The 21,429-nt window shown below is 36.2% G+C and overlaps 1 protein-coding gene and 1 pseudogene across 2 annotated transcripts in view; both read right to left on the reverse strand.

Annotated features, from left to right (window-relative positions):
- Window positions 1-16,522, reverse strand: part of LOC105039128 (uncharacterized) — a 33,067-nt gene extending 16,545 nt beyond the window's left edge. The window contains exons 1-7 of one of the 2 annotated variants that reach the window (XM_073244534.1): window positions 15,927-16,522; window positions 15,718-15,833; window positions 14,832-14,913; window positions 11,553-11,979; window positions 9,759-9,934; window positions 7,950-8,035; window positions 829-962 (exon numbers count right to left, since the gene is read on the reverse strand). In XM_073244534.1, the coding sequence (XP_073100635.1) occupies window positions 829-962; window positions 7,950-8,035; window positions 9,759-9,934; window positions 11,553-11,979; window positions 14,832-14,913; window positions 15,718-15,833; window positions 15,927-16,283 (1,378 nt within the window). In that variant the 5' untranslated portion in view covers window positions 16,284-16,522. Of the gene's footprint in view, window positions 1-828; window positions 963-7,949; window positions 8,036-9,758; window positions 9,935-11,552; window positions 11,990-14,831; window positions 14,914-15,716; window positions 15,834-15,926 lie in introns of both variants that reach the window. The other variant, XM_010915141.3, reaches the window with a different exon arrangement.
- On the reverse strand, window positions 3,997-5,843 carry LOC140854809 (uncharacterized; annotated as a pseudogene).
- Window positions 16,523-21,429: the final 4,907 nt, after the last annotated feature.

A 21,429-nucleotide genomic window follows, 5' to 3' on the forward strand; every position in this document is an offset into this window, starting at 1 on the left:
ATCCCCTTCTTCTAAAGAGACAAGTAAGGACTTCTACTCATGACTTAGAAGAACAAGGTTGACTTGATGTTTCATGAACAGATTCCTTTTCATGATAAGGGAATAAAAATAAAAGATTTATGAAACTTGGGTTCATCTGGAGACACATATATGAAGACATCCTGACCTTTCAAAGACTTAATGTTGATGATTTTAAGACCTCCAACAACCTGTAATTACAATGTAAACCATTGACACAGTCTTAAACAAATTTAGAACTAGACATTAGTATTATGATACTGGGTAACACAGAATACACTAAACTACCTGTAACTCTTAAAAATAGATGACCAAGCTGTGGTGGACAAAAGCACACTTTGCCATCCCAAAAGGCAGGACAGCTTTCTCATGATCAAAAAGTTTAACAACCCTTTAGATGAATGAGTTACAACTTTCCAATACCCGAGTCCTGACCATAAAAAGGTCCAGACTAATGATTTATTCACTTAATCACAATCAATATTAATTTGGATTTCAAAGAATTAAAGGTCGCACAGCAGGATCTACAGTAACCTAGACAGCTATTCACTTATCACAACATAATTCTAAATGGCAATAAAAGTGTTCATCGAAATTAGTAAAAATAAATACTGTCAGAAATCTCTTAAACAATCAGACTATAGAGTTCTAGGATAAAAATATCAATTTTAAATATTACAAAAAATTCTAAAAGTTATGTCAACAATTAGGTAGCAGCCCTTATCTGCCATCATGTAATACTAGTATGGATCTGACCAATCCAAGATCTGTATAAGAAAACAAAAATTCATATCTAGGATAAGTTCAAACCATTTTTATGCATTTTGATTAGTCTTTCTAAGGAGAGGTTGCACGTTGGATCCCTTTTAAGAGCTTCTTCATAGCAACTAGAGATAATGGTGGCAGGGCTGCTGTGAAAAGACTCAAGAAGTCTAGCTCTTAACCTGCAAAATGAAAGATGCATCATACCATAAGCTCTAGTCTATCTACATAAAACTTCACAATTGCAAATACAAATTAAAGAAAAGACATGAAATATTCCAACAAGTTTGAATATTCCCTTGGATAAGTTCTGAATAGTGGATTAACATGAAAGACAAATTGACTTTCCTCAAAACAGGAAGAAAAAACCAAGCAATATTGAAAAGAAGTAAAGGGTCAATTGAACATGATTTCTCTCCCTCTCTCTCTCTCTCTCTCTCTCTCATACACAGACCCACACGCACAAATGGGAATTACAAATTTAGGCTAGTTAACTTGCAGGTCAATATGGGACGGTGAAATGCATCAATTACGGATCTTCATCGACATATAGAAATTTAAAAAACCATGAGATTTCCGTTAAGCTTTTTTAAAGGACAAACCATAAAGCTCATTTGTTCTCCTCTCATCCTTCATTCTCGTCACTAGATGTGAAGCTGACAAACCATAATTCAGCTTCAGTAGTTCACTAGAAAAGAGCTGCTGATCCTTCATTAACCTCTAGATGCTTCCTTCTTCAATTTTTGCTAGTTCAATAAAATCATTCTTAACATTCTCATTCATAAGAATCGAACCACGATCCTGGCATAGCCATGTAAATTTAACTCAAGAACAGTGCAAGTTTATGCTCAACTTGTCCATCATTCAATGGCAGTTGAAAATCATGTAGTTGGCAGGTTCCTCCTAACTACTGTTTTGTCTATGCCATGTGATGGCAAAGCCAATCTTTCTTTTTTAGTTCTAACTAGGAAAGAAATGGGCAAAGCACTTCATAGGGTACAAAAAATCAGGTAGAAGAAAGAAGGAAAAATACTGTATTTCAAAAATGAAAGGACCTTATTTATCACATGCTCATACAGAAATATTCTTTTTTAAATGATTAATAAGGCATATGTACAATGCTTGTACTCAAGGTTCGCTGTACCGATACCGAACGGCGTGCCGGTACCGGACCGGTATGGTACAGTACCGGTACCGTACCGTACCGACATACGATACGCCCAGGCATACCAATCCGGTACCGTTACACAAAATTTTTTTCGATTTTCAATTTTTTTTTTGAATTTTTAAAGTTAATAATTGATAAATACAACCTCAATATGGCATTATATTACATATTATTGACATATTTGGGTTCAATTTTGAATTAGGTTGCGGTACAAAGACTCTTGATCCAAAATTTCAAACATATATTTATTTACATTATATTTCAACTATGTCATCTTAAAACTAAAGAAAAAATATATAAAATATGTATTAAAATGTATCTAAATATTTAAGTATAAAGCGCAATAACTGATATACGAACCTTAAGATGTACTCTGCATTTAATTTCTTGTCGAATGTCTGTGACGCTCGTAGATGTCTGGATCATCAACATAGTCTGAAGGGACATCAGTCCAACCCTCTAGCCAAGCTGCACCATACTCTCGAATATTCATCATCCCATAAGGCATCCTCTCTGGATTGTAAGACATCTCAGACCTCTCGCTAAAATTCTGACTCTGAAAAATATCCTCGAGATGATGGTACGATTGTTGAGGAGCCCATCCAAATATGCCAGTAGCAAAATCTGATCCGTAAGATACTTCAGACTGCATAGGATAGTAACCACTAGAAGATGATGCCTCGGATGCACCATATGCATATGGATTATAAGGTGGCTGTGGATAATAGGATCTATAATGCGAGGATGATCCAGATACATCCATGGACCCTACTCCACGTGTAAGATCGTCCGCAGCTGCATCATGTGCTGGACGATCTCTAGGAGCCCGTCGTCTATATGAAATCGGCTCCCCACGATCTCTACCGACTCGTCCACCATGATCCCTATCCTGTGTGACATGCGTAAACTGAGACTCACCGGTGAATCGAATATCACCCTGTGGCTGTGTCTCATAAATGGTGGTCTTCTGTCCTTCAGTTCCTCTCTGATCATCAGATCCATGGCTACTACTACCAGTATCATCATCACTCTCCCTGATGTCTGTATCTGAACCAGATAGCTCCTGTACTCTCGAGAGTGGTGCACGTACAACTGTCTTTTCCTTCCCCCCTTGTGCCCCTCTGTGACTGAATTTTCTGTGATTGGGAGGATGGATGCTTTCTTGCTGGCTGCCGGGAGGATCGTCTATACATCTCTCGCTCGAATCTCTGGGAAGATGTATCGGATAGCGAGTCATGTGATGAATGAGTCCCTTGTGTCCCCTCAGACTGGCTGATCAGCTGGAACCCTATGTGAAATATTTTTTTCTGCCCATTGTCCTGGATCCACCCTGATCTCCCTCGCCACCACACTGGCTGGTCATGGAGGAGATCCTGACTCATCAAGCTCTGGCTCCTGCTGCTGACCTGCAAGCCATCTGATGATCGGATCGTCATCCTCGTCGGCATAATCATCCAGCGTCGGATCAGTGTACTTCAACTAAACTTCCTCCTGAATATATTTTAGCCTCAACCTCAGACTGTAGTGAACATATATAAGATCGTCGAGGCATTTTTATGTCAGACGATTTCTCTGTTTGCTGTGGATAAGGGCGAAAGTGGACCAATTACGCTCACAGCCACTAGCAGAGACCATCTGAGAAAGAATACGGACAGCCATATGTCTCAAATTTTCTACTGACGTTCCAAAATAAATCCACCATTCAGCTACAAAAGCAAAATTACATATCAAATTTGATGATATTATTAAGCAAAATTACATATCAATCTACATTGCTCATTATTGATATGTAATTTACCTAGATTCATCTGCTTTTTGCTTACGACAGCTGATGGAACTCCAAAACTGTCTGATCCCTCTCTAAACTGTTTCGTCTGAAATAAAATATATTTATTATTTATAAATATATCAGATTGAATTCAGTTGAATAATTACATCTGTTTTAAACTAGCATACCTCTTGCAGACACAACGACGCGATTTCTGGATCGGATACCATCTTATATATGACATTGCGAAGAGCAGCAAGAAGCTCGCTATCCATATCTATCCCCGGAATAATATACTGAAATCTCGGATTTAAGTAATAAACTGCAGATAAATTTCAAGACTGATTAAGCACAATTTTATTTTCATGCTTCGAAAAAATATTTTAAAATATTCTTGAATCCAAACTTACCAGCTAGATATAAATCTCTGCTTATCTGATAGTCCCAATTACGCTCAATAATGTTAATGAATTCTTGACATGCTTGGGATCATTCTCACTAATCTGTTTCTTTGCCCTCTCCATCATGTAATATAAGAAGCCCATCTGGGGGTATCTCTCGCTGTCCACGGTGCGAAGCACCTCATATAAAGGCTTGATAGCCTTCACTATCTTCTCAGCCCGCTGCCAAAATGACTGACTCATCACCAAGTTCTCCACATGACTTCCATCATGCCGGTCCTCGCATATCTGCTCTCCTGCTACTCGGCACTGACAAACATCTGACGTAGGACTGTTTTCTTCTGAAGAAGACTATCAAGTGCTATGTAGTAGGTAGCAAACCGTGTGATATCCGATCGTAAGATCTCCCCCCCAGTATACGTCCGCATCAATGAAAGAACCCATGTGTGGTTGTAGATGAATCTAGTAATGGTCTGGACAATCTCCACTACCTGCTGCACCCTGCGAATCTTTCCGATATCCATCAATATAAGATCAATGCAATGTGCAGCACATGGGGTCCAGTATATCTGCTATCGCTGCTCCATCAGCAACTCTCCGGCAGCCTTATATTGTGGTCCGTTATCTGTGATGACCTACACGACATACTGCTCACCCACTGAATCAATCACCTCCTTCATCAGACCAAGAATATATGTGGCATCGTGTATCTTATCTGAAGCATCGATTGATTTGTGAAAAAATATTTTTCTATCACAGTATGTCAAAAAATTAATGATGCTCCGCCTAGTAGGACCTGTCCAACCATCACACATCATTGTCAGACCGTATGTAGGCCATTTATTTTTGTAAGAAGCAATCCATCTCTGCAGATCCTCCTTATTGCTGTCAAGAAGCTGACCATAAATGTCCTTAGGTCCTGGAGGATCTACACCCTGGCCGGCAGCCTCTATGGCTGAAATAGCAGATCGGTAGTAAGGATTGACTGCTGCATTTACTGGAATATGGCTGAAATGAAACCATGATCCAATAGCTCGCCACATATCCTTCTTATTTTTTTCAGCATACTGTCAATTCTCTGCTGCTTTGAATCCTTGCTGGGCAAAGCATGTGGATCCAAATCCTGAATGCTGGCTCCTGTTGGAATATCTCTGGAGGACCTCCTCCTACTGCCAAAAGCTCCCAATAAAGAAAACATGCTGCGTCTGCTCCCTCTACCACCAGGCTCTCTGACTGAAGTAGTCCTCCTTAACTCGAATTCTCCCCTACCAGTCGTTGATCCAGATCCTGATTCGTAGTATGATGGTCCGAATCGCTCTCTGTACCGGGCCATCTCCTCCTGCTGGTACTGATCCATCAAGCTCGCCTGAATGGCAGCCTCAATCTGTGCCTCCTCATCATCTAAAGCAGAAGCCTCCTCTGACTCTCTAGAGTAATAAGAAGGTAGCTCTGCAGCTCGACGGTCTACTTCGATCTTTTTCTGCTTTGCCCTTTTCTTCGCTGCTTTCGAATCAGCAAAATATTTTTTCATCAATTGTCGGACCTCTTGCGGATATTTCCGACACATGGACACATCAAGATAACCACCAGTCAGATGCTGCTTCAACCTAGTCACCCCTCCTCCCTTGAACTCTGTGTTGCACCATTTGCATCTCCAATGATGCCGAGCCGAGAGCATCTCGCCATGATCCCAACCGATGTCACGCTCTAAATCTTTCTTACTCATTTCTGCATATATAACAAAATACTAATTATTTCGAATTACCTGTAATATAACACTAATTACATATATTTTTTATTTGATAACATTTTTTACTATTTAAATATTTATAAAAAGAATTTCAAAAAAATCTCAAGTTAGATTCAAATATTTCAATTATTTTGAATCATTCTAAACATTATTCTCAATTTCAAAACTAACACTGATTTTTTATTTTTTTAATTTTTTAATAATTTTTATATAAATAAATATATACTATAAAATAGCTGATTAATTTAAGTGAACGAACGTCATGCTCTAAATTTTTTTCTTATAAATATATGCAAGTACAACAAAACACGATAGTTTAACGATAATTAAAATAATTATATATAATTTTAAAATAATTTCAATAATTATTTTGAAACTTATAAATTCAAAATAAATATGTTATATGCTTCAAATAATATTTTTAAATTAACTAAAATATAACACTATTTTTATATATTTTTTATTTTATAATTAAATTTTTTAATTTAAATAATTAAAAAAATAATTTTTTTATTTCAAATATTTAAAAAAAAAATTGAAATTAGATTTAAGTAGCTTGAATCATTCTAAACATGATTCCCAAACTCTGATTTTTTTTCCTAAAGTTTAATTTTTTTTTATTTTTAAATAAATAAATATTTAAAAATATTTAAAAATATATAATTAACAAAAATTAACAATTTTGGTGTCATCGTGTAGATCTTCCAAAGATCTATCACATATAATTAAATCATACCAAAATCACAAGATTTTGGCATGATTTTCTCTTATTTTCATTCTTTCTCATTCTTATCCTATTTTTAACAACAAAAATAAAAAAAAATATTTACTACGAAAATAACATATTATCTTACCTCCGGCCAAAGATCAGCCTCTCCTCGAACCACTCCTACAATTTGATGAAATTTTTTTTTTCTAATTTTTCGGAGGTCTCAATGGTTTCGTTGAGACCTTCATAAGCTTCGGGTCCTCGGGAGTTCTCTGAGACTTCTCAGAGAACTCTTAACAGCCTCAATGATTTAAAGTCTCCGACCCCACCTCCCTCTCCCCCCTCCCCACTTTATTCATGTGGGTATGTCGGTACGATTCGGTTCACGCCAAACCGGACCGAACCAATCCATACCGTCCGGTTTTGGGCGGTATGGATACGAACCGGACCGAACCGAGCAGTTCGGGGAGGTTCGAGGAATATTTCGAAAAAAAGATCCAAACCGGACCGGTAAACTATCGGTCCGGCTCGATACGCCTCATACCGGGCGGTTCGGCCCGGTACGGCAAACCCTGCTTGTACTTATAAATTCCCATGCCACTGCAATTAACAACCAACATTAATTATGGAAAAGCAACATCAGTGTAATTGGTTATGTTGAAATTAACATGCACCAAACACCTTTCACTCAGACTATTTGGTTTCATTTGATTTGATTGATATCTGGTCCATTCGTGGGCCTGATATAATCATAAATTGAATATGAATTCAACCTAAGTAGAGTAGGTATCAGTATTTAGGGACTCTTGTGGCATTTCTAATAATTCATTTAAAATGAATAGTAGCAATTAAAATAGTTTATTCAAATAATGTATGACATATAATTTGAGAATCTGCATCATTGGTCATGACTTACACATCTCGAAATATGAATGAAGTATGAACCATAATTCACTGGCTATAAATCAAATCGAGGTATGGACTTTCTCATAAAAACTGTATATGTTCTTGCTTGATGTACATAAGGGACCTCCAAAAATATGACTTCTTGCTTCTAGGCATTTTAATGCATCATGATAATCATGGATCTTCATTTTCATAATCCCCAACCCAACACGCACACACACATTCATGTAGAAAGAGATATATGCATGTCCACCTGCATCACTATGTTGAAAATCAGGCATATGCATCTCGAATCAACACATATATTTATAAGTGTGAGAGCATAAAGTGAACAGATAAAACATTCCTTTTGCAAAACACAAGTTATAGGGTAAAATTTAACCATCTCATAAAGTCAGCAAGCTAGCAAACTCAACTACAAAGGCAAGATGAAAAATCACATTATCAAGGAAATCAGTTTAAATAACCTGAAAGGAAGTGCTGCATCAAAAATATTGCAGGATTTCTCAAGCTCATCAAGTGCTTCTCCCACACGGTCACCAAGAAGTAAAAGCTGGTAATTTATAAAACAAAATCAGGTCTAGAGAGAACAGATTAAAAAGGGTAAAATAAAAAACAATGTGCTCTGACATAAAGAAGTGAGACATATAAAGATACAAGTTCATAAAGTTCCCTAAAAGATACTTCAGCATTGTACACTAACAGATTACTATTTTTTTTGTAAATTCACCAGTGGATTTTTAGAAGCTTGCAGATTTATTTTAAAAAATAAACTTTTAGCATTCACAAATAAACATTTTCTATTCTGATGCGAACTACTTATTCTAAAAAAAGAAACACCCCAAGTCATCCTCAATCAATATTCTTACCAATTATTTGATATAATATATGCAAAATGTTAACAGATAAATACAGATGTTAAGTCAATTAAGAATACACCATCTTTGCCTACTGCACAAATGCCAAAAAATATCACAAATCCTCAAACATTTTCCAAATGGAATGCATAAAAGTCAAAATGTCAGCTTCAATTAACAAGTCACTCTCAGCTCATTCCCTACACAAAAGAATGAGACTTTTCTGCAAACTTTTATGGAAAGAGAATAAATGTATTTTGGTACCTCTTCTATGTAGCAAATGATATCTTTATTTCCTATAGGATAATTATGAGGTGGAAAGAAAGACAATGGTTGCACTCTCAGGGGGACTATGTTAAACAAGGATTTAGGTGCCGATAAGTAAGAATGTAATATGCCTATTTGACACCTTAATGGTACAAGGAATTTATACTGTTATGTTATCCACAATTAGTTTCGGCGAGTTTGCCTAAGCTGGCTTAAACCATCAAACTAGTTCGTCTCAGCTAAAATAGGTTCAAACCAGGAACCGAGCCTGTTTTTGTCATGTCCAAAAAAGCAATCCATTTCAGTTGAAATGGAGCGATTAGAAAGTTGAAACCTTGCTCAAATCTCCACTTATACTTCTTAGCTTTTCCAATCTCCCTCCCACTCTATTCTCTTTGACATATTCTCAATTTTGTTAATCACCAACAACCCCTGCTGATCTGCTTTAGTACACCATGCCATGCTCTTGGTATGCCCCAGCCATCCCGCCCCCACTTCTTGTTCTCCCATGTTTTCCTTATTGGCCTTTGAGCCAGGGCCCTCCCCTCCAACAAATGTGGGAAAGCACCTCTAACCCATGCTTGAGTAGGTAAACAATAGCCGAGATCAGCCAAATAGGCCTAGGCCTTGGAATTTATTTTTGGTAAGTCCTAGGCTTCAAATTTCAAGACCAAGGTCAAGCAAAGCTCAGGCCAACATTTTTTGGCATGATGTTGGGCTATGAGATAGACTGCACCTTGCCCAGCCAATGCCTAACTGAACCCACAATACCCAGCATTAATGGCTGTCCAAGATCCTCAACTTAACTTGCAACTTGAGTAGGAATTTTTGAACTGAACATACTAACCATATGCTAAAAAAGATACTAGCTATCCACCCAATCATAGACTTTCAAAACCACCAAAAGTTCATGTATATCAATTACAACTCTTCAAAGACCTTCCTAGATTTCTCTCATCTTAATAGTGTTTCAAAATAGAAAAATAGAAAAAAAAAATATAAACGAACATTTTCAGACTTCTAGATCTGGCATTATTTTGTTCAGGACTTAATCATGCCTCTGGTTAAGTTCTTTTACTTTCACAAATATTAAAAAGCTTAATCAATTAACCTGCAAACACTGAATATACATTATACAATTGATAAAAATACCTGTACAAGGGGCAGCAAGGATGGTAATAATGGCGGTGTTGAATAAAGAGCAAGGCGCAAATGTTTTACTGCATCTTCATACTGATCATTTGCTAACCTCCTATATGAATATATGGACTGCTCCAGGTCCCCATCCATGTGCATCAGTCGTATGGGCAGCAAGCTTGTGTCCAAACCTTGATTGGCAAACCATGGTATAAGCACAATTTCATGACTACATTTCATGATAGAAATTTTAAACAATAACAATGTAATTATAGACTTATAGCACACTGCAAATCATTTATAATATTTGAAAAAGCAATTTATTCTTAATAGCTGGAAGCAGGCCAAAGAGAAGAAAAAAATTAAATTATTAATAAATGGAGATGCATGTGCAAGAAAAATAACACAGTTCATCTTAGGAATTATGTAGTGCCACAAAATGCTTACCATTGATTCTTGTGACAGATAGAGATACTTCCGCCTTCATATGGTAGATAAGTGCACATAGGTTTACACAAGATGATTTATTTACTGCCTTTACGAGTGTATCTTGCAGTTTCTAGTGATATGATTAAAATAGAGAAAACCACACTTGTACAGGCAAGTGACCCAGCAGATGCATTAATTCTTTGCTGTTCTCTAGGTAATAAAAAGACAGCCCAGTGCATAAGGCTCCCACTCCTATGAATTCTAGGAAGTGTCAGATGTACACAGACTTACCTTTGTGTGTGGAGAGGCTGTTTTCATGATTCAAACCCATGATACCTAGGTCATAATGGAGCAACCTAACCATTGTGCCAAGGCTAACTCTCAAAATCAGGTCTATCGTGGTCATCTCTTGCCATCATCTCTGCTGGTAAAAAGAATCCAATAGAAGATCCAAACATTAGATCCTTTCTTTCTTGTGAGAGATTATGGTAATACCTTTTCTGACATTTGTATAAATGCTAGCCACTAATTGTTAGAAGTTTGCTAAAGTGCAAGATTTTCTAGAGGGTTTTGATCGACATCTTGAGATCGTTAACTAGATTATGTAACAAGATCACTCTATCTGAAACAAAATAGTGTTTGGTTCAAGCTCATTTGTTTCATTTCAACTAATAGCTATTGTAATAGTGGCATGGTTTAGAGAAAGCCTCTGTAAACTGAATATTTAACTGGAGGTTCCTTTTATATTGCCTCTAAGGATGACGTCCCACTTCTCCAAAACTTTTCAACTTCACAGTCCTATTTGCAGTTGTCGACCATCAGAGAGATTCACTAATTGCACTCGTGGAACCATTCCCATCTAGAGCTACTTTTGATGTTATTTCAAGCTTATATCCTTTCTCACAACTTCTATCCATGTATCTTAGGTCTTCCCCTCTTTTTCATGCATCATTCAATAGAAAAAGCAACCCACCTTATTAAAGCACCTCAGGTCTTCATAACACATGCCTATGCCATCTCGACCGGTTCTCAAATGACTTGTCCTTAAACTTGTAATGGAACATCGAATCTGGATTCATTTTTTACAATTTTTTGACATCCTTTCGTGACTAGCTGCCAAAAAAATAGTGAGCCCTCCACCTTGTTTATTTGAGCTTGGAGCTAGCAGTAATGATGTTTTAAGTCCGCTGTGATTGTGCTATTATTAACAGCTACAAGTTTAACTAATACATGCACTAATGGACTCTTCCACAATAAAACTAACCAAAAAGAATTTGAACAATTAATCAACAATAATCTACTTCAAAACATGCATATTTTGAGCTGTAATGATCCAAAAGAAAGCATGAAAATATAGTGGAAATAGAAGGCAAAACTAACCATGTGCAAAAAAAATGGAACTATGTTCGAAATGGCTACGAAGATTTGGAGGAGTTGGTCTTCCTTCATTTGCTTCTGATCCAATAAGATAAAATTCATGTGCAGGACGGACATCACTGGATTGTCCTTTTGGCATCTCATTTTTGCATTCCATAAAGACAATCTTCTCATTGCCAACAGAGCTTTCTGAAGCACATCGTGAAGAATAATTGGCATTCACAATATCAATGGCATTATGATCATTTGAACTTTCTAACATTTCAGATTCTTCAAAACCATCATCAATGGCCATATCATATGTCCCTGATGGCATTTGGATGCCAAAATCATTTATTTGCATCTCTTCAGGGAGACCAGAATACCAGAGCTGATATGATATCATCCCATGGAGCAGGTTTATGGTTGGCTCACTAGCAGAATCTTGATCCTGAATCAGACTGAAAAGAAACATGAAAATCTTAACTAACAAAGGCACAACCTTCCATGAATTAACCAACCCCAACAAACCATAACCCTCCCCCATCCCATCCCCCCGCCCCCCACCACCCCCCCCCCAAAAAAAAAAGAAAAAAAAAAAAAAAAAGAAAGCAGCAACTTCTATGACTTGACCTCCTACCTCATGCAATAATACCAAAATCTTAATTTAAGTAACACATCTGCTCTTAAATACTGATCTCTTTCATCTAAAGAACTTCGCAAATAGAAAAATCAAAGTGACAAAATACAAAAAGAAAATTTTGACAATGACCATGTTGTATCGTAGAGTAGGATGAATATTATAATCTATTCTCCATTTTTTTCGTACCAACATGAGTATCTTTGAAAAACTCTGGTAGTGGCAAACGGCATGTTGTTCAAGAAAGACAACTCCATTTTTAATATGAAAGAGACATGACACTAACATAAAAAAATTACAAGTAAATGACAAAACAATGCACCTGCTGATTTTGGCTAAAAGAACATACAACACTTACTTTTCTCCACACTATGCCTTTGATAATTTCTTTGCATTTTTTCATGAGTTTAACAAGGTTCAACTGTATTTTTAACTTGATTTGGTAATTATTTCTTATTTGGCCTTTATGGCAGATACACATACGTGGGTCTTTGTTACTTCTATTTATGATTTCTGTTGGTTTCATATCTCCTTTGTGGGAGGTACATATAATGTGGGTCTTTGTTATAACAATTTATGATTTCTATTGTGCTTCAGATCTTGTTAGACTCACCCATCAAGTGAATTGGAGCATGTATTCAGCTTCTACCTCACTAAGCACATGTTAATAATGTGGCAACTCCAGGATTCTCTAATCTTGGAAATGTGCATATCTTCGTAACTAGATGCGCAGCCTTCCCCTTTCTCCTTCATCTTCCTCTATTTGCTTCTCTATTTTCTTCCTTTTTCTATCTTTCAATAATAAACCTATATCTATCGTTCATCCTATCCATGTTAATTATTTCTTACTGTACTCTTTTATGTTTGCAGGTATGGGTTTATAAATCCTCATGATCTTTACCTTAACAGTTTCTGGCATGGGTATATTTGAACCATATTGTGAGGATTTTAGGTCATCACATCGTATCAGAGTATCCAGGAGGCTGATTCTTCTCTTCTTGTGAACTTATCTTCCTCTTTCTCATGTAAGCGGTCCATAACAAATATATATGCACCAATTAGGTATGTTCTTATCATTCGGATTTCTTTTCATTTGTTGAATGACATCATAGAAGTCAATCTCTGCATATTGGTGACCATCATGTCACACTAAATTGTACATAACACTATGTCTCAAGAAGATGCAGATGATCTACTATTCATGTTTGTGCATAATGGTCTACAAGTTGGGATTTGCATGGTCTTACTCTCATCTTCATCAAGCGAACATTTGGTGTGTTGCACCATCAAATAAATTATTAATGCAATCATGTAGCCTTTTAAGAACCAAAATTCAGCAAAGTAGTGCAAGTTTGATGGTTGATTTGTTGCAAGGTAAATGACGGTAAAACTCATATATGATCTAATCTGGTTGTCATATAAATCAGCTAAATTAAATAATAAGAGCTACATAAGATATTCATCAGTTGTGACTTCTTTAACTAGAAGACTTTTTAAAACTGACCCCGAAAGTTCAGTCTATTGGTTTGAGGTAGTTGCTGCAGTACCAGTAGTTTTGGCCAATTTCAGATGAAACAAAGTATGATGCTTTTCTATACTATCTTGAAACCTAGGGTCATAAGCAGTCATTTCTTCATTTCTTTAGTATATTTTAAGGAAAAAGGTTTCAATTTTTGGTCATATTTTGTTGTTTAATTAAATGAAAGAGATATTAGCTCGTGAATAATATATCTAGTCAACAAGGAATATATTTTTATAAATCAAAAATATTTTTTAATGAAAACAGGAAGCATCGGGGATTTGGTTTTAGAAAATTCAAGAGAAAGATAGCTTTTCCTCATATAAGACTTTTTTGCTTTCTGTGGGATTTTTTTCAAGTGAAATGGAGAAACAGGGTCAGTTTAGTAGACTGAGCCCCTAAGTAGTGGAATTCCAAAAAGTAAGAACAGATTTATCATATCCTAGCTTAAATTTTGTAAATGTTTAGATGAAATATGTTGTCAATGCACATGTTTTTAGTAAAATATTTGCAAGGTGGACAGGTCATCTTTCAACCTGAACAGAAAGTTATGAATTGGGATCAGTGTCCCATAGTCATCAGAACTGAGTTTCAGTAGTTTAAGACATTATGCAGGGATTTGGATTTTATAACCTGAATTCTGCTTTGATTTTGTATCACCACATTCATTGATTTAACTGGATTTTTTTTTTTCACAATCTAGAAGTATTTTCCTTTTGGATTGATTCTCATCCAATGCTAGCAAAACGAATACATGCCATGATGATCTAAAATTCACATGATATTTAAACAAAATTATACATACATACATATGTATGTATACACACACACACACACATATGTACATACATACATATGTATGTATGTATATACATATGTATGTATATACATATGTACGTATCTACATATGTATGTACGTATCTACATATGTATGTATATACATACGTACGTATCTACATATGTATGTACGTATCTACGTACGTATCTACACACACACACACACACACATATATCTGTGTGTGTGCGCGCGTAAACTAACATGGTTTAGAATAAACCCACTATCAGAGGTCATGTATATGCCTACAAAATGAATGCAGTTGTTCTGAGCATAAAACACAGAAAACATAATAAGTAAGAAACGCACAATTTTGTAGCATTGTGTGCCTCTTGGATGTTCCCTTGTGAAAGGTAGAAAAGAGCTAGTTCCAGCTGAACTGAGTGTCTCTGCCCAATAATTAAGACATACAGAGAAGTAAACCAAACAAACAATCAAAATTTGTCAGTATCAGCATTATAACTCATTATTTCTGCTTAAAATGGAAGCATGCTGTCAACAGAAGGGGAAAGCTTGCAATAAATACTATTTACATAGGAAAGCTATTATAGAATTGCATGTTCCACAAGATAGCACCAAAATTTGTAAATATATGCATTCAGTTATGCTGCATTGACAATACAGCAAGATGGAAACTATATGTTTTATGGTATGAAACAATCAAGTGAATCACCCAAGTTTACAGAGTGTAATAACATGGTGATGAGCAATAAAGAAAAATTGTAACCTAAAAAAATGCAGTTTTCAAATCAAAATGCCCCCCTTTCATAACTGCAATGTATATTTTAACATCATTAGAGAAATAATGTACAAAAGACACAAAGTGGATGCCAAGATTTCTCAGAAGAACTCAATATGGGTAAAAGAGTTAGACTATGAGCACCAAAAAAAAGAAATTTCAGCGAAAAACTTAAAGATCTGATCATCACACAGTTAGGTGACAATGGATTAAAAAAATAGGTATGGACTATGATGCAAAAAAAATTGTCATATGGAAGGCCAGTACTCAGGTTCCTTCTTTAAGGTGCCCATAGCATCGAGCCCTCATTATCCATCCCAAAGTTAAAGAAGGAAATAACTTATGGTGATCAATTGCTTATGGAAATCCAAGATCTCGAGATTTATAGATTCCACCAATTGCATCAGAAGCCACCATGCGAGAAATAAATAGAAGGGAGGGAAAACTCATGGTACCTTTTTTGGATTCTTCTGCATCCATACGAGCTTGCTCATCCAAATCTCAAACATCTTCTTGATCTTTGTCTGGTAACCATTCGTCTCCCCGAGTCGCTTATGAATTTCCATTGCAACCTATCAACAAACACCTCGACTACATCAGACGAAGAGTGACATTTTCTGCCACCGCCGGAGTTCTTCACGAGGTTCGGTTCTTGAATTGCTTACCAAGAAATTCCTGCGATCCTCCGCAAAGGAGCTCCCGCGAGGCGTCCCCCTCAAGAGGACGCTCAAGACGTCGCTCGCTTCCTTCCAGTTGTGGGTCCTCGCGAGCTTCTTGAGAAGTCCGCTCAGCCTTCGCCGGTTGACGGCGAGTGTGGCCTTCGGAGGGAGCCTCACAGGGCCTTTGGAGGGGCCGGGCGTTAATTTCGTGGCCTTCTCGGCCAAGGCCTCGCTCCCCGACGAAGGCCCTTCTTCTTCGATCTTCGGAGGCTTAATAGATATGTAATCACCGCCATTCTCTTCATTGTCCTCCTCTTTTATTTTACTCTTCGCCGCGGCTGTGCGCTTGTTCGTGCAGACCATCGGGTATACTCCGCAAGGGTATAGAAAATAGAGGGTAAAAGAAAGGAAGGAGTCTTTTCTCTCCTTCTCGACTTCTTGGACAGGGCTAGATTTTATTCCGGCTAGAAAATATTGATTTTTTTTTTCCCCGCAAGCGTGGCCTCCGTTGTAGAGCTGGAAGAAGGAGCGACGAGGGCTTTTGTCTATCGGGCGTGCGCGGGCGAGCTGGTGGCGGTCTGCTCCGCCTTACGTAGATATCTCGGGCCGCACGTGATGGCATCGCGCCTTCGCCTCGTACCGCCTATCATGCTGTAATGCTTTAATTTTATTTTTTTACTTGTGAAATTTTAATTTCTAATTTTGATAGAGCATTTTAATTTTGATAGAAATGGGAGCTCAATCTAAAGCTAGATCAGATTGATCTATGATTCGATTTGATTCGATCCGATTAGATCCAATTCGAATTCATTTAAAAGATCCATGGAGTCGGATCGGGTTCAAAAATTGAATCCATTTTTTTTTTCGGATCAAATCTGAATTTTTTTAATTTGGATCCGATCCGACCCGATCCAACCAGTGAAGATTTTTGAGTTAATTTGGATCTTAAAATACATTATTCGATCCGATCCGGATCCAAATATAAGACCCGAACCTAATTAGAGTGGCTCATCCAAATAGGGATTTGGGCTTGGGTCAAAATTTTTCAAACCCTTCGATCTTTCCTATCCGATTTTCAAATTAAAAATCTTTAAAACTAAATTTTTTTCAAATCCTTCGATTCTTTTATTCTGACTGTTGTAACAACCCGAGGAGAAAAGACTGGATGGATTCATGATAACTTAAATGAAGGGCATCTCGATTATTTCTTCTGACTTTTTTCCTGGGCTCAGTTTTCTAAACCTTCTGGTTTATGTTTACTGTGCCATGAGGTGTAAAAATAAGAGGACTTCTTGAATTCCAACTTTATTTTATTGACTTTAAAAAATTTCAGAGCATGCTCTAATATGCACAGATGTTGTGTCTTCCGCAGTACATGCAGTCTCATTTTTTACCATGTATAAGTATTCTCCTTGTATGATGTTTTACATTGGGACAATTATATCATTATATATATATATTTTTTAATTTTTTTTCTTTTGTGTGGACTTCTAGAATCTCGACTCTTCTCAAAAATAGCTTATTTCCCTCTGCTATCCAATTACAATTAATTATTAGAAGTTACAGTTTGGAGGATTGGAGGAAAAAAAAAAAGAGACGTTTCTTGGTTGTCATCCAGCACTAGTATTCACTGATGGTAGGTTTCAAATAAATTAAACTCGTGATCCGATCCGGCCCAATCCAAATCCGCATTTTATGAATTGAGGTCGGGTTATATATGGATCCGATCCAAATGATCCAATGGGTTAATAAATTTGGCCATGGACCGATCCAATTTTTTATCGGGATGGATACGAGTCCAATATCAAGACTCAATCAAGAAATCGGATCGAGATCGCTCAGAACTCAATCCGATCCGACCCATTTGCAGGCCTAGCCCAACCTTATTTTTATTTTTGACATCCAATCATTTTCGAATCCAAAATCCTATGGGATTTAGAACAAATTTGAGATTTGTTCCATTTAAATTTTATAAAAATATATATTTAGGGATGTTGGCTAAATGGGTTTTCTCGGACACTTGACATGAACCTCAATAGGATCCATTTAGCCAAACCCTATATAATTTAAAATTTAAAATCAAAACTCATTATAGCTTGAGATCAGTTGCCAGAATCTGATTATATATAGTATATATATATATTTTTAAAAAATTATAAAAAAAATATATACAAGGTAGGAATAAAGAACTTGAACCTCAAACCCGAAGGACATAAAACCTCTATCATGTATTATTGATTTTAATTTGATATATTATTAGTTATATTATTAATTATTAGTTGATATCAGTTATATTCAAATCATTATACAAATTTTTTTCTTTCTGTCTTCCTCTTTCTTTTTTATTTATTGTAATTTCGAATCGGGTACTCAACTTGATCTGAATAATCTGAAATGAATAAAGACCAATCAAATGGATTCAGATAAGATGGGTTTGACATTTTTGGATGAATTGTTAGTCAGATCTAGAACGGATTTGGATAGTAGAATTTTAAATGGGTTTATATATAGATTGACCAAATTTTATAGATACCCTATCTGTTACCATTCCTATTTGGGATTTGTTAGATCATCATTTTTTCTAATTTTGCATGGCTTAACCTATTTCCTCACACAACCGTTCCACAATTGTTGCTTCAGATCATGCACCTTTATTCATCGATACCAATTCTCTTTAATTGAGCGCTCTCAAGCCTTTTCATTTTGATGATTTCTTGTATGATTATCCTTAAAAATTTATTGCATATAGGGATCAAAGTGGATCAAATAATATTCATTCAGATCTATTTTCATATTCGAATCATCCAAATATAGATAAAAAAATTGAGCATTCAACTAATATCCATATCTATAAAAAAAAATAGATATAGATATAAATAAACAACTATCTGATCAATATCTAAATATCCGATTCTACGTATAATTATATTTAATTTTATATAGTATTTATTAAATTTTAAAATATATATATAATCATATTAATATGTTATTAACTTGACTTATCATCCATTTAGTAATATCTTTAATTCTGTAGTCATAAAGTTTAATTATCTAATTTTATCTATATTATATTTTATTTTTAGTATTCGACTTATATCGATATCCATTTAAAATAAATATGGATATTATATGATTAATATTTATATATGTATTTATATTTATCATAAAAAATAAATATGAATATAGATATATTGATATCTAATGTATACCTGATCCACTTTCAGTCTTAGTCGCACAAGCTCGGCAATCCTGGATGAGTGGATTCCAATTGACTCTTTGATCAAAAACTTTGTAAGATATGTAGGGAGAAGTGTCTTTAGAATCACTATAACCTTGGTAAGCTCAAAAAACGTATCAAACTTGTTGAGTCTAATATATGCAGGTTTAAGTTAAGAGCATGGATTCTCTACAGTGCATGCAAGGCACCACAGGATGCAATGCAATTATGAATTCCGTCTATCACATGATACGATAGACAGCCGCAACGTGTATCGTATGGCCCATGTTCGTGCGTGGCTATCCATCCTGTAATGGACGGCATCCACAGACACAGCAGCTCACACACCATAGAGGATCAATGTTCTTGAGATAAAGGAGGCTTTCATGTACTCAGTAAAGTAGGCTGCTGGGGGTGATACTTCCACGTGCTCGGTCGAGTACATTGGTGCAGGAATTTGCCGTAGGCGTACTTGTATCAATATCTTTCGGATCCTTGACTGTTTAAGGTTCCCGTTTTCCCTCAACCTATCTCTGTTGATGTTGTTGATACTTTGCCAACTCTTGTTTCAACTCTCATCCAAAGCCTCCTTCCACATGTGCAGGGCGGCTTTCTTTTTTTGATTGAAAAAAAAAAAGAGAAGGGAGGTGGCGGCCACCCAGCTTTGATTAAGAGCAGGAAGTAATTACAGGGTACAAGGAGAACAGAACTTACGGGGAGATGGAGAAGGAAAGAAGAAAAATGTGTGCAGGGCGGCTTTCACTGCAGAAGTTTTAGCACTTCGTGATGCTATGATGGCGGCAAAAGAAAGACATATCCCACAAGTAGTTTTTGAGAGGGACAGCCAGGCTCCAGTAACTCCAGTATCGATCCTTGGTTAATAGGAGGAAGTTCCTTCGCATCTGCGAGCAGTCATTTCAGACTCTAGACCCTTTCTCTACAAGTTTCCTGAAGCTTTTCTTCAGAATATTCTCTGCAAGGGAAATTTTGTGGCGGATTCGGTTGCCTCCTGGGGAGGTCTTATGTGAAACTTTTTTTGTTTAGGAAGGAGTTTATCCCACAGGGCTTTGGCATGGATCTGTTTTGATCTCTAGGGGAGTCGCACCTTCAGAGTATGTAACTGAGGTCACTCTTTCCTGTTGATCACCATCAATACATCAAAAACAATTCTGTCACATAATTTGGTTTAAAATATAACCAAGTTGAGCAAATCTTGCCCGAGAAGTGAACTCGCTAAGACTTCACCGGTGTTCTTAGCAGATCAGCGGCACTATTCCTAAGGTCATCGTCGCAATAAGAAAGGACACAGCGATGCGCTTAGAAGGTAGGGATGCATGCCCGTTGCCGGCACCGTAGCGAGAAGCAATGCACTTGAATCCTGGATTGGAATAGCAACATCGATTAGGGCCCATCTCAAAAGGACGTGACCTGATTTTACATAAAGAGAAATTCTTTGTACACCACATTCGGTACAGAAAAAATACATCGCCCCACTTGATTGGACTACGTAGTCATCATTTTCCAATATGCACTTTCCAATATGCATTTAATGATTGCAGCTTTATTTTTTAGTTTGAAATTTTGAATGACGAAAATATCCCTCCTCTTTTGAAAAAATCTTGAATTGAAATAGCAATATAGATTAGGGCCCATCTCGAAAGGACATGACCTGATTTTATATAAAGAGAAATTCTTTGTACACCACATCCGGTATAGAAAAAATACATTGCCCCACCTAATTGGACCACGTAGCTACCACTTTCCAATACGCATTTAATACCTGCAGTTTTGTTTTTCATTTAAAATTTTAAATGACGAAAATACCCCTCCTCTTCTAAAAAAGTTATAACATCCTATGATTATATCATGACCTCTATAATCAAATTATGACTTCATGCATAAGATGTCATAAGAAATAAAAAGGATATTTTCATCATTTAAAATTTTATAAATTTTCAATGATGAAAATATCTTTCTCTTTTGACTTCTGAAAGAAAAATTATGACATTCTATGTATGAAGTCATAATTTAACTGTAAAATATTATAATATGACTACAGGATGTCATAATTTTTTCAAAAAAAGAAGAAATATTTTTATCATTCAAAATTTTAAATGAAAAAATAAAATTACAGGCATTAAATACATGTTGGAAAGAATCATAAATTTTCAATGACGAAAATATCTCTCTTTATGACTTCTGAAAAAATTATGACATCATATGCAAAAAGTCATAATTTGATCGCAGGATGTCATAATATGATTACAGGATGTCATAATTTTTTCAAAAAAG

Source organism: Elaeis guineensis, chromosome 1, assembly GCF_000442705.2.
Source record: "Elaeis guineensis isolate ETL-2024a chromosome 1, EG11, whole genome shotgun sequence".
Taxonomy (NCBI): domain Eukaryota; kingdom Viridiplantae; phylum Streptophyta; class Magnoliopsida; order Arecales; family Arecaceae; genus Elaeis; species Elaeis guineensis.